This window comes from Aethina tumida, chromosome 1 (genome assembly GCF_024364675.1).
Source record: "Aethina tumida isolate Nest 87 chromosome 1, icAetTumi1.1, whole genome shotgun sequence".
Lineage (NCBI taxonomy): Eukaryota > Metazoa > Arthropoda > Insecta > Coleoptera > Nitidulidae > Aethina > Aethina tumida.
Genome location: NC_065435.1, coordinates 16,870,359 through 16,885,915, shown reverse-complemented (window position 1 = coordinate 16,885,915; position 15,557 = coordinate 16,870,359). Strand labels below are relative to the sequence as shown.

At 34.4% G+C, this 15,557-nt stretch overlaps 1 protein-coding gene across 1 annotated transcript; it reads right to left on the bottom strand.

Moving 5' to 3' along the window:
- Window positions 1-2,924: 2,924 nt before the first annotated feature.
- Window positions 2,925-4,162, bottom strand: LOC109606588 (uncharacterized). The gene is made up of 3 exons (XM_020023464.1): window positions 4,117-4,162; window positions 3,830-4,052; window positions 2,925-3,726 (listed from the first exon to the last, which is right to left on the bottom strand). The coding sequence occupies exons 1-3, from the start codon at window positions 4,160-4,162 to the stop codon at window positions 2,925-2,927; spliced, it is 1,071 nt and encodes a 356-aa protein (XP_019879023.1).
- Between the last annotated feature and the right edge of the window lie 11,395 nt (window positions 4,163-15,557).

Genomic DNA, 15,557 nt, shown 5'->3' with positions numbered 1-15,557 from the left:
TGGAGGTGAACAGGGAATACATCTATTTGTTGTCTGTCCGCCAAAGAGGATCGCTCCCCTGGAGAAGCAATGTTAGAATTATTTAACCCTGAATTAAGCGTTAAATTACTAATTTGGTTAATGGTTTCTTCAACAAGCGAATCGTTTTTTGTATTAACCCTAGTAGAGCCAATTTATCGATGCCTAAATTTTTGAAAGCAAGTTTTCGTGCCTCGTGGTAATCGAATTTTAAAATTGTAATCTATGACTTACCAGTACAAAAGTTGCCACATTAAGCCTGCCGATATCTGCCGATTTTCCTTCGACTGAATTTCCCAGCTACTAAGGAGTCGTCGTAGTTTTTCAGGAGCTTCACTGAGTGAAAGTCAATTCCAATCAAATGTTCACTACTCGAAGACGCCGTAAATTCTTGTGTTACTGTTATAATTTATTAACAGAGCAATTTATTATAAGACATACTTAAAAACTAAAACTGACAGTTATCATTACATGTCATTCTTATAGTTACAACTTAACAAAAACAAAAACACCAACACAGAGCGTGAAACTCAAAAAGAAAAATAATTAAGTTATTCAACACTTCCACCAGTTGAGCGATCTGTATACATGGTGTTTATTCCAATTTCTAAACGCAATCGGGTAATTTGCTCTTTTGGTAGTCCTTTGGTTAATAAATCAGCTAGTTGTTTATTTGATGGTACATATTCTATTTCAATTTTTCCATCCTCATAGCAATCACGAACATAATGGTAGCAAACGTCAATATGCTTCGTTCGCTTATGAAATTCTGGATTCTTCACGAGTTTAATTGAACCCTGATTGTCCATTTTTAACACTACAGGACAACTATTATTTACTCCAATGCTTACCAATAAGCGATTGAGCCATACAGCTTCTTTAGTAGCATTGCTTGCAGCAATATATTCTGCCTCATTTGTACTTAACGCTACAATAGGTTGACGTTGGCTCATCCAAGACACTGGTCCATTAGAAATCTTAAACAAGAAACCACTTGTTGATCGACGAGTATCTTTATCACCAGCATAATCAGAATCGCTGTAACCCATTAAATTTAGTGATGCATTATTACCTCCAAATAATATTCCGCAGCTAGCTGTATTGTTCACATATCTTACTATTCGTTTTACGGCTTTCCAATGTTGAATTCCTGGATTTACAAGAAATCGACTTACTAAGTTTACTGAGTACGCTATATCTGATACAACGGCTGCAAACATCAAATGTAGTCAAGGGTTCCATTGATTTATCCAAATAAGTGTTTGGTTCTAAAGGCGTACCAATAGGTTTTGAATCAGCTAAATCAAACTTCATACCCAAACGCTTCAAATAGCTCTCTTGTGAAATAAATATTTCATGGTTCTTGCGATTGCGTCGAATTTCCATTCCAACAAAGCAACTATTATCAGCAATTGTGATATCAAACTGATTCTTCATACAATTGATTACATCATTAATTGCTTCCTTCGACTGAGACATTAGCAACCCGTCATCTACGTATAGAGCTAACAAAACTTCCTTTTCGAGAATTTCACCATGGTAAACACATCTGTCGGCTAAACCAGGTTTAAACGAATACTTTTTCAGAAAATCATTAAATCGTTTATTCCACTGACGTGGAGACTGCTTTAGACCGTAGAGAGATTTGTTTAGCTTTACTATTCGATCAGTTTCCGACACACCTTCTGGCAGTTCCATAAACAATTCCTCGTTGAGTTGACCATACAGAAAGGCAGTTTTTACATCAAACTGAACAATCTCGAAGTCTTTGGCTGCAGCTACAGCTAACATTGTTCGTACTGATTCGTATCGAACCACTGGAGCATACGTCTCGTTGTAATCAATGCCTGGCCTTTGCGAATAGCCTTTTGCTACTAAGCGTGCCTTATGTCTTTGAATTTTTCCTTCAGGGTTGAGTTTGTATTTCATAACCCATTTACTTTTAATTAGTTTTTGGCCACTTACAGGTTTTACCACCTGCCAAGTATCATTTTTTTGAAGTGACGCTAGCTCTTCTTTTATAGCTATCTTCCATTTATCAGCATCAGATGCACTCATAGCTTCTTCAAAAGTTATTGGATCTCGTAGATTGTAGTTAGATCGTATTGACTCCACTTGAGGTTCTACTTTATCTTCGGATTGTTCATCATGCTGAGCCTCAATCAGATTTTGTTCATTTTCATCGTTCTTGTAAATTATGGCTAGCCAATTGGTTTTCTTTTCCTTGTCGAAGTTTTCAGCTTCATCAAAGGTAACATTTGCCGAAACTGTTACTTTTCTGGTCTGAACAACAAACAATCGGTAATTTTTGCTATCTCCTTCAAATCCAACAAACACTCGCTTTTTGGCTTTTACATCAAACTTCACGCGTTTTTGAACTGGAATATGTTCGTAAGCTACTGATCCAAACACTCTCATGTGCATGAGATCTATCTTTTTGCCAGTCCACAACTTATACGGTGCTGATTTCGGTGCTCGACTGGTAGCAGTTCGATTCATTACATAGACGGCCATATTGACTGCCTCTGCCCACAAACTTTTTGACAAGTTGCGAGCGTGCAACATAGAAGCAGCTAGTTCCGAGATGGTTCGATGGTCTCTCTCGGCTCGCCCATTCTATTCCGGAGTAAAAGGCGCCGTTCGTTTCTGTTAAATAATTGTTAAACATTTTGTTCACGTACTCAGTTCCATTATCCGAACGAAGTACTTTGACAACCCGATTAAATTGATTTTTAATTAATTCAACAAAAGTCTTGAATTTCTCTAGCACATCACTCTTATGCTTTAGCACATAAAGATATCTAAAACCTGTGGTATCATCCTTAAATGTAACGTACCATCTTGCACCACCTATGGATTCACTTGCTATCGGACCAACCACATCAGAATGTATCATTTCACCCGGTCTATATGTACGTTTTTTCGGATGACTTGAATGATCGCCTCTTGGACTTTCCATAGATACACGCTTCACACACAAATTCACCTTTCTCAGGTAATTTGATGTCTTTCAATAATCCAAGCTTGACTGTCTCTCGCTCGTGCCATAACTTAAAGTCGTCTTCTACAATATTTGCTTCGATGGTTATTGGTACTCGAGCAAGCATTCGATAAGTGTTATTTGAGTGACGTATTATATTTGTAACCACATTGCCATTAAGACTAAACAACATTTTATCGCCTTGGACCATGGTGAAAATACCCAAAGTAGAAGCTGCACCTATGCTAAATAAATTTTTACTCAATCCAGGAATAAACTTTACATTTGTAAGCGTGGCCTTGTTAAATTTACCATTTAAATATACTTCAATTGGAACAGCACCTTCTCCTTTAACTTCAATCACTGACTTATCTGGTAAATTCATTGCTTGCGATACTAATTTAAATTTACTAAACCATTCACGATGGGATGTCATGTGGAATGAAGCGCCACTGTCCGCCAACCAAGCGTCATCGGAGTTTGCGGACAAAATAACACCCTCTTCAACATTAAACGTTACTCCACCAGAGTTGAAATGACGATCATAGTGCTTCTTCTTTGAACGCCACTCACGAGCAAAGTGTTCAAAATTTTGACATTTGTAACACTTCACATTTCTCTTCTGCCTTTCACCATTAGCAATCTTCTTTTCTACTTTACCAACTGACTTTTTACTCACCACCAAAGCTTCTAGAGGTTCTTTGTTCGCCCTCAATTCGCGCCTCACGCTGCAATAGTTTCATTTTAAGTGCTGCAACGGTCTTCTGAATGTCAGCTACGCTATCCCAGGTATCGACAATTACTTCATAGTCATCAGGAAGATCGGCTAACATCTTACACATTAGCGTTGTATCGTCAATGGTATGTGATTGAAGTTTACATTGCTTGGCCAGATTCTCAATTTTTGCAATATGACTCGCCATACCTCCACCATCAAACTTGTACTTATGAAACGATTGGATCGCACACATCTTACTGGCTGTATCTTTTCGTTCATATACCGACAACAAACTGATCCACATGTCCTCTGCAGTCTCACAGGCCGATACATAATCTAATTGATCAACATTGATCGAGAAAAGTTTACATTTGAAGTTTCCACAATGTAAAGTTCTTACCATCTAACTTATCAAAATGGGGAACCCCAATCTTATCTTCTGCCATTTTTAAGTGAGTCGCACACTATAAGCGAAGTTGTATGTCTTACTAAATGTCGCAGTGGAAGCGTGCTGAGCCCCTAACCTGTTATAATTTATCAACAGAGCAATTTATTGTAAGACATACTTAAAAACTAAAACTGACAGTTATCATTACATGTCATTTTTATAGTTACAACTTAACAAAAACAAAAACACCAACACAGAGCGTGAAACTCAAAAAGAAAAATAATTAAGTTATTCAACAGTTACAAAGCACCGTTTTGTTACGTGAAAGTCCACGGTGGGTTCACTCGCGAAACCAGATTTTCGGGTTCAAAATAATATTGAATGTTCACAATTTTGAGGTTTCCAAAACGTTAATACATCCGATCCGACTACGCCACTTTTATTTTCGAAAAACACGATTTTCGAAAAATGTTAATATATAAATTCTGCTATGCTGATCAATCGGTCTTGGGTTTCTTTTGGAGTCGTGTTGTGCGATGTAATTTATATATGATAGATTAGCGACTGTTAATCTGTCTTTTTAGTTTGATTAAAATACTAAATTCACAATAATACGCTTTATTACAACAAACGTACTTTAACCCTCGACATTTAAAGCTTAACTGCTTGGTTCTTTTTTAAAAACTACCCCATCCTTCAGATTTGTTTACAGAACAAAATAGTCTAAATAGATGTGAGCCCGTCGCATCGGTCCATCGGTGAAGATGATGACGTAAGTTGACACGGCCTTCCTGATATTGGGGTAAGTGAAATATATACAAAACTTTATTAAGAGAATAGGAATATAACACATATATAAAGATCATCAGATACTTCCAATTATATTGTTTCATATTGCAAATGCAAAATGCATCATTTTCATTAGAAGAAATGAAATATAATAACTGCATATATTCATATTCTTGAATTGGCATAGTTTAAATATCTAAAAAAACTCAACAATTTTTAGAGAATCACTGTAAGACGGTGGATCCGAAATTATTCAACACAAAATCGTATAACCCCATTACCCAGCAATGTCAGGAAGCCATTGCTAAACGAGATCCAGAATGGAAGCAACTGGTTCATATTTACACACGAAATGGATTCCACCAAACGACAAATGTGGCTAGAGACTTTGGGGTGTCCACTTCTACCATAAGGCGTGCACAACATGGAGAAGCACAAAAAGTAGCCCTAAGTGAGATGGATAAACGTGTGAGACTGGAATTTTGCCAGGAATTTTTAAATTTTAACTGGCAGAATACCATATTTTCGGATGAAAAATCCGTCCACTCCACCATGGATAGGCGACAGCAATTGTGGAGAAAAGACGGGACGCGGTATAACGAAAATCACGTTGTACCAAATAGGCGCTCCGGTAGGATTACCCTGAATATGTGGGGGTGGATGAGCGATGCAGGTCCAGGCGAACTGATTGTTTTGCCATCCAGAGCAAATTCTGATAATTATTTGGACCTTCTTAATAACGTCATGTTGTCGTCCGTTCGTACACTTTAGCCGGCCGACAATTGCCCCATACATCGAGCTCGTATCGTGAGGGAGTGGTTTGTGGCCCACTGAGAGGTAAACAGAATACCATGGCCCTCTAGGTCACCGGATCTTAACCCAATCGAAAACCTTTGGGGGCTCATGGTGCAAATATGGGAGAACCACAACGAACGGACGGCTGGGGACCTGTATCAGCACTGCCTCCACATATGGGAAGATTTACTTAGACGGAACTATTGCTCCAATATTGTGAATTCAATGAGGGATCGTTTTGAAGCCGTAATAGCCGCTGATGGCGGCTACACAAGATTTTAATTTTGTTTATATTGTTAATATATTTATTTAATAAAATTTATATATTTTGCTTTATATTTAGTTATTTTATTTCATCTATTAATATCAAAAATAAATGCACAAAATATATTGTAAATCATACGATGTAAATTTATAAATAATAATATTATAATAATATAATTATACATCTACTCCAAAAATTTTAAATTTACAGAAGTATTCTACAATTATTGCGTTAAGATGGTCACACAAAATTGTTACTTACTAAAATAAAAATAAATGTAAATTTTGGAATAATATAATAAACGAAACTCGACCTTTAGGCTAGTAATGCCATTCTGCAGCCGACTACATTCGGCATTTTTTTGTCTAATAGGACAAAATCGCATAAATTTAGTAAAAAAGCGTCTATAACCACTAAAATTTGAGTGCACTTATTAGATTTGACCAAAGGGTCGGCATGGTCAATATGCCACGTATCCATTTTACTTCGTTTTCGTTTTCTGTTGATACAATCCACTCCGTTTTCCAGTAAGATTTACCCAACACACACGATCTACAATTTGCAACATATTTGCGTACTGTTTTACCCATGCGTGGCCATATTAAGTCCTCTCGTAATTTCAATAACATTTTATCAGCAACAATATAAGACGAGTCATCATGATACAGTTTCATTATCTCTAGTCGAGCTGCTACGGGTACAAAACAACGTTCGCGTCCATCATTTGAACACTGTAAAAACACTAAATTGTCTTTCACTATATATCCCGTCTCATGATGCGTTTTGTTTATTATTGTGTCTGACAAAACACATCCTCTGATTGATTGATATTCACAAATTATCTTTGGTTTGTCAGCAATAATTCGTGCTGTTAAAATTCATTTTTTCGGAGATGCCATTTTATGGCCTGGTCTATATTCTATATTAAAATTAAAGTCCTGCAATTTTATCCACCATCCTGCAACGCGGGGGTGTAGTTCCTTTTTGAGTGCTGTAGTCCTTACAGAATTACAGTCTGTATAGATTGTAAACTTTATACCATACAGATATGTGCGAAAATACTGAGTGGCTTCCACTATCGCTAGAGCAGTGGTGGACTAAGGCTAAAGCGGGCCCTAGGCAACATTGTAATTCCGGGCCTATTTTTCAGTTACGACACATACTTTGCGTTTGGTAGTTTGGTTTTAAAACATATAGTATGTAATTCTATTTAATTATCGGATTCCAAGAAAAAAAGGAAAAAGTTTTAGTGTCTTTTTTCTCATTTTTAATTCTGCAGACTCGTCAATTAGTTTGTCATAGTAACTTTTTTCTATATAAAGTAATGATAAACTATTTAATTTTTGCATTGCATATTGGAAGGGTTAAATAAATTCTCAAAATTATGTTTAAATTAAGGAATGTTGCAATAATATTATTTTCCTGAATAAATGACCACATGGATACAGGAGAAATAATATTTTCTTTACTTATAAAACTCTTAAATTGTATTACTTCATTTTTCAGTTCTGCTAGGTTTAAATTTTGTTCATAACATTTTAATTCCTCTATTGAAGAGTCACTAACAACAGTATCATGAAAAATTGTTTTGAATTTATTGTTAATAGTTTTATATCGCTCAGATCTTTTTTAATGTTGCTAAATAAAGAATCGCATACATCAAAATATTAAATATTAACTTTAAAATGTTCTTTGCCACTGAATCTTATTTCATGTTCTGGAATTTCATCATGAAATAGTTTTCGTATTTTCTGTCGTTTTATATCATTAGCTTATGCTATATCGTTAATTTTTCTTGCTTCTTTTTCTAAATTGTCATAATCAACTCTAACAGTTTGTATGAAATCTATCAATGAATCATATATTAAAACTATTTAGAGATTCGTCTTTTTGCTGGAGAGTCTTATTTGGAGCATCTATTTTCTCTAAAATCTATTCCTTCGGACCTTGTTAATGGTTTTTCATCTTTGTTTGAGGAAAAATGATGTAAACGATGTTTAATTTCTTCATCATTTTCCTTTAAGGATTTCACAGCATCGGAACGAGCAACCACCTGGTGTCACAATTAGGTTTAACACTCAAGTGTTTGTTCTTACAAAATTGTTGTAATGCATCCCACCTATGTGTAGAACATGAAAAAAATACGTACAATTCCTGAATGATATTGAAAACAGTGGTCATTTCCATACAACTTTCGGCAGCAGCTTTTCCAATTAAATTTAATGAATGTTTTGCACATGGTAAAAAATGGACAGAAAAATAATGTTGTTTTAATCCCTAATATTTACCTGACATATTAAATGCATTATCATAACTCTGTTCCCGACAGTTAGTGATGTCTAAATCCATATTATTTAAAAATTCTAAAATAACTTTCTAAGTTTTCTCCAGTATGAGAAAGTATAGGTAGAAATCCCAAAAATATTTCTTGCAACAACATAGCGAATATTGACGGTCAGCTGATCTACATGAGATATATCAGGTGTTGAATCAATAATTAGAGAGTAAAATTCGGCTTTCATTAGCGTTGTTTGTTTGGAAAATGATTTACAGATGTAACATTACAATAAGTTGTTGGTTTCAGTATAAGCCAACCAATCTCTGTCAACTTCTTCCCCGCTATTAAATGTTCTGAAGTGATTTGTTTTAACCCTTCGTTGTGTAGAATAGATGATGATTCCAAAGATCCATTTATTGATTTTGGTGGAATTTTTATACAATATATCTTATATTGTCGACTCTATCAATCAACGATTCGGCATAATTTGGGTACGCTTCAGGAATAAATATGAATATCACGTTTTTCTGTTAAATAAAAATTAATTATAAAAATTGAAAAACTAATTTTCGGGCCCCAAAAATTACGGACCCTAGGCACGTGCCTAGGTTGCCTAGGCCTGAGTCTGCCACTGTGCTAGAGTTTCCAAATCATAAGAATGATATCGCGATTCACAATCAGTTGTACGCCTAGAATAATATGCCACTGGATGAAGCACATTATTTAAGTCTTTTTGCATAAGTATGGCACCCAATCCAAGTGAACTCGCGTTTGTATGTGTTGTTACTTCGGCCGGTGTTTGATTTATTCCATTTTGGATTATTGTTTTTATTTCCTTAATAATCCACTCGAGTCCAGTCCTGACAAATTTAAGTCATTTTCTTCAAACGCGTATATAGCACAAATTCGTTGCCTATCACTAGGATCATATACAATGTCTACACTGTTTGCATTAAATTCAATTTTAATACCTGGTCGTTTTAAAACATCAAGTCCAATTAAAGCGTCATCATCACATCCCGGAATTAATCCATCTGGCACAATTAGAAAATCAATTTCTAATGTCATGTGTGCACATCACAACACTACTGCGACCCAGAGGCTTTATAACACAATTTCCTACACCAGACAGTATTTGGCAATCCAGTTGAATTTGCAAGTATTGAGACATCTGCACCTGTGTCTACTAAGTATGCTATTGAACTGATTATGGAATTGTTAGTGACCGTAGCTGATGGAAATGAGCGAATAAAACGCGTGTTTTTTGCAAGGAGCACTCGTTTTGATGCCTCATGCCATTGTTTTTTACTATATCATGTATCTTCTGAATGGCCATTCATTCAACAGATGTTACAAAATTCTTATTTGCTGAGGTGTTGTTACCAGAAAAAAAAATTTTTTGATGTACTCCAGAAGGACCCGGCAGTACCTTTTCTGACATATTTTGTACTTTTTCCGGATTTTTGCAATCCACTGCTTTATGTCCATAGCGTTGACATCTTCTGGAATTTCCTTGAAACGAACGCTGATCACGAAAGCTATACGGTCGTTTTCGTGACAATGCACGCTCTCGCACACCCGCGTTCAATTTATTCGCATCACAGTTAGCCAACAGTTTTAATAGCTCAGAATCACATGTAGGAGCTTGCAAGGAGATTCGATTTTTCACTTCGCTGTTTTGAATATCATATTCAACAACATTCCATGGAAAGTCTGAATAAAATCTTCTAATTGCTGTTAATTTAGCGTTACCGTATTCTGCTAGTGAATCAAAACTTGAACTATTAATTGCTAAACAATTTCTGATACGAGTAGCAGAAGTACCTAACTCAGAAAACGCAATTTCAAAATCTCGTCGAAAAGAAGGCCAATCTCTAACAATAGGTTTCCAATGTTGATAAAAACGTGCTGCACGTCCTCGTAAAGCATGACCAACTTTTAAAACAATAAGAGTATCGGATATCAACTCAACCATAGTAAACGGTGTATCATCTGGGTCAAAACTTGCAAGTCGAAACTGCGCCGCCGCCACACTTACACCTTCTGATACTGAAGTGGAAACAGGTTAAGTCTGCGCAGCCACCCACAATGTTGCTTGAGTAGTTTGGGCGTGGCCAATGTGGACAAAATTTCCATGATTTGTTTTTGGAAACTGTTGTTACTTTCTTGCTGCATTTTGAATAACACGCCATATTATTGTCTCTCTCCGATGCACTTTCGGTAATGTTCACAACGTTAGGACTCCCCCAGGATGTATCCACCTTGTCGTGGTCCTGGGGCTCAGTACCGCTCCACAAACCAGTGGCAGTGGGGAGTTAACGGATCCAACACCTGCAAGTCCAATTCATCCCCAGGAAGATCTCGGATCTTCCTCAGATTGGATTTGTTCTTCCCGAACCCAGTTGACAGGGGGCTGGCATCTTTGTCAGTCCCACGTCTTCTTGTTCAGCATACCCCGTATATGCAAATACGTTACGTTCATTTCCCCCCATGTATAATTTATCATACATGGTAAACACTATGGCCATGATTTTCGGATCGGTGCCCAGAGAGGGGTTTTTAAACTTTCCCCTCTTTGTCCCCCAAACAAAAAAAAAAAAACGTTGGAACTCACTGTGCGATCGCGTTTTTCACTATTGTGTACCATTGTTCGTTCACAAACAAACACAAAAAAGAGACATTCATTCTTCTTTGGTGCCTTAGTCTTTTGTTTGCTAAAATTACATGATGATCAGACTCCATTATCCATATGTTTTCTATATCTTTACCATTCAGTATTTCAATTTCACCCTTCTTATTATTTTGTAATACATGTTCTTGGGAATGTTTTTCGATTGAGTCACCTTCAGCCTGGTCAAAATCAGTAATCTGTAATTAATTTAATCGAGTTCATTAATTTTATTTTATACAGTCTGTTTTGATCCTTTTATACATTATACTTATAAATTGTATCAAAAGAATTGAGATTACCGTGAGTTTTAACTTTTTTATTTTTATTGCATTTAAAACAGTCAATATGAAAAGTTTTCATGTAAAAGTTATTAGTTAAGTTCGAAAAAATTGTTTTTAACTACAACTAGCACAATAAGTATGTGATCAACGACAGACTCAAAATACATCAAACAGTCATTCTTAAGTATGTATTATAATTGATTAAGTTAACCTTTGTCACTGGCAGGTCTTCTAGTGTTTCATGTTCCTCTTCAATTTCGTGCTCAGCTATTTGTATTTCATTTAAGTTTTTTCCTATAAATTCCGACCCATTTCCCGCATTAATCATTAACAAAACCTTAGTAACTTTGGCTGTTTGGAAAATATCTTCTGAAAGTTCACAATAAAAAACTATTAATTAACGATAGTTAATTTAACCAAAGAAAAATAAAGATCATATTAATTATATTATTTTTTATATTATTATTGCTATTATTTACTTTCCTATAAAATTCTTTATGAGTCTTCTCTGTATGTCCAATAAATCTTGCTACCTGTTCCATTTCCTGCTGTTCAAAATTTACCACTTACAGTATTGTTGCAATTTGCTTTCTAAATCTGGTACTAGTCAAAAGTTCTGGATTTTTAGCTCCAGATTTTTGTGCCAACTTTCTAATAATTGCTGCTCATAGTTTTTTCAAATTCTGATAGTGTACTTAAACATGTTTTCTGATTAATAGTGATATTATGTCTTCCATAAGTTAAAATATCCAAAAATTGAACTTCACCAATACGTTTTCGATTAAAAACTAGAACCATGCACAAAGTACTTTCTGCTAGTATTTTATAATTGTAACAAATACTTTCGTTTTCTTTTAATTTTTTATAGGATTCATCGGCCATTTTCACTGGTAAATTTTTTTGCTTTTCGTTTTTGTTTTCTTTCAAAACCTTATTTGCAAGACTTGCAATATCATTGCACCAATGATTAGTTATTAGCTCTCACACTTGACAAATATCAGATATCAATTTTTCGTGATTTATATCTTGAAATAATATATTTTTGATTAAAAAAATTTTCCTAGCAACGTCACACAAAAATATTAAATTTGTTCCCATATGAAGTGCAAGAGAAGAAGCTTGAAATGTTTTATTTACAGCATCGAAACCGCTTATAATTTTACAAGAGGCTACAATATTTGGGTACATTTCAGGGCTTAAAGTATTTATAAGATTTTTAATTGTGGTAAATTTTTGTAACGATAATTCTCGCATTTTGTTAGAAACAACAACGTTCATCTGTTTTCTTTTATGTTTGTTTAAGTAGGATTCAGCAAATAGACAAATAAGAGAGTCACTCTTTGCTGTCAAGGTTATGGCATCTGGCTTCATAATTCCAAATACTTCTTTTTTAAGACGACTTTTATTTAAATAATTTCCTAATAATCCCGTTGCTGCTATAAATGATTGTGCTTCGGTAAGATGCTGTTGTCGTAAAATTGTATTATCTCTAATTCCAGAATTACATTTTTTTCTGTGCCTTTATAAATATGATTTTTTAAAATAACCAAGACAGGTTACACAGGGATAATATTCATTTTAAGAATAATTTTCATTTATATTTTGTGTACTTAATTTACTTCTAACGGGTCATATTTCATGTTTTTCTTGTTTTCAAATAAAATTTCCCTTTTTTCCTAATGAAATTATAGCCAATCTTCTATCTTGACTGTTAACGGGCACGTTTAAAATTTTCTGTCCAAATTCTTCTTCTTTATCCAATCTAAATAAATGTCTAACTTCCATAAAACAAAAATTACAAAAATCTTTCTTAACGTTTTTATTTATTACCTAAAAAATGTTATTATAAAATAATAATAAATCTTCAATAATACAAATAGTTACAAAGAAAAAATATATATGTATATATTATTATTTTGCTTACTTTTGATTCGAGTATTCTGTTAAATTTGTCCTTTTTATTATTTTATTTTGTTCTTTTAAGATATATTTCAAGGTTTCTTCATTTTTATATTTGATTTCTGAGTCGTTTGAGGTATCTGATGGTACATATTCATCAGCACTTTCTAGAAAATTTGAAGATGAGTAAGAGCAGGAGTCAAATATTCTACTTTCAGTATCAATCTCAGTTTCAACATTCATATCAGAATTTTCAAAGTTCAAGTTACTTTCTAATTTTTCGCTAACTTGCTTATTATAAAAATTTAAACATGCTGTTTGAGAAATAGCTTCAGGTTTCTTTAAATCAATATGCGATGTGCTGCAAGATGCAGTTTGAAAAACATTTCGACAAACATTGGATATTTTATCTTCTCTTTCAGTATTAGAGGGCGGGAGAGTTTTAAGATACTTTAAAACTTTTTCGAAAGCTGTTACTTCTGATATTTTGTCTATTTCTACGACAACTTGCTAAAATATATATAAAGTAAACAAACTTGATTTTACCAAATATATGTATATCAACATACAACAGGCTTTGCTGGACTGTTAAATTCTTCGAACATAAGTATCATTTTTGATAATCATAATTTATACTCTACTACTTTATACTACTGCATTTTTCAAAATAAAAAAAAAAATATTTAATTTTTTTTTTAATAATTTATTTCCTTTTAGATGATTTACTTTTAAATTTGATTAATTAATATTTGACAGTACGAATTATTATGCAATGCATACGTCTGATAGAATTTTTTTATATTGGAAAGAATTAACCAGTAAATGTTTTTTTTTATAAAAAATATAAATATAACAACGTCTATATTTGTGAAGAACAAAGAATGAAAATATATATTAATAATTAAAAATAAACCAACTAATTAGGTAATAAATTATTTAAAACATTCTTTTTCGTTTAAATTGATTCATGTTTAAATTCACTATAAGACTGTTAGACATTTAAAAGTAAAAATTTGTAAATTCACTCAATCCTGAAAAGCGGCAACCTTGTCGGGATTGATAACGTCGGTTAAGTACCTAGGTTTTATACAACGGGCTTCAAAAGTATGTTTACTTGTCTGGGTCTGGTATCGATTATTTAATAACACATCGTTCAGTAAGTCCCGAGACTAACAACGAAAACAACATTTTTTTTTCAAACATCATTTTTATTCATCAATATAATTTCCTTTTAGAGTGATACAATCATTCCAACGTTTCTATACCATGTTTATAAAAGGATTTATCCTATGCTTCAAAATAGGATTCAGTTTCGGAAATGACCTCCTTATTCGAGCTAAATTTTTTTACCTGGAGCTTTTTTTGAAATCAGCAAAGAACCAGTAGTCGCTGGGGGCTAAATCTGGCGAATACGGGGGGGTGGGGATGCAAATCAAAGCCCAATTCGTTCAATTTTGCCTTTGTTTTCATGGACTTGTGGTTTGCTGTTTTGTTCCACTGAAAGCAATCGCGACACCCACTTGGAAAAAACCTTTTTCATGCTCAATTTTTCATGAAGGATTGTAAATACGCTTCCAGAAGATATCTGTGTCATTTCTGCAATCTCACGGACCTTCACTTTGCGATTTTTCATTATGATTTTTGACATTCCTCTCACATTTTCCGGTGTAAGGGCTTCCAATGGCCTACCCGAACGTTCCGCATTGTTTGTGTCCGTACGATCACGTTTAAACTCAGCATACCACCGACAAATCGTTGGTTTAGATGGAGAGAAGTCCGGGTAATGTTTTTCAAGCCGTTGCTGGGCTTCTACGGTGTTTTTACCCATTAAAAAACAATGTTTTATCAACACGCGAAATTCACTTTTCTCCATTTTTCGAACAAATTACAAAGTGACTTTACTCTAACCTCGATAACTCTGCTGTTTGTGGTCCGATCGACGTGAAATTTTTACACGTTTCATGTAAATGTTCGTACTCTAGGGAAACGTGGCCAGTTTGATACTACTAGGACCATTTCTGGGTTAGTCTTGGAACTTATTGAACGATGTGTTACATAAAATTAGTATAAAAGTTTTTTTCTTTCCCCTCTTTTTGCCCCATAAAAGTTATTTTTATTTTGTTTATGATTTTAGGAAGTACTACCAACGTGGTGGGACATGAAGACCCCACCATGCAACTAATTAAATAAATGAAATTTATTAAAACACATATTTTTACCAACGCACAGTGGCACATTACATATAGTACAGGACCATGATCTACGAACTTCTTTCTTTTTTGTACTGCAGACTCCATATCGTCTTCTTGTAGACTGCTCTGGAAGATGTTTGCATCACTTTTTCGTAGGTTTAGAATTTCTAATTTGCGATGTAAGTGCTGACGTTGGTGGTGTGTTTTTTTGTATTAAAGTTTGGGCAATAAACCCTTCCGACCATTGCCCCTTAAAATTTTTTAAATCAGTAGTTTGTTCCAA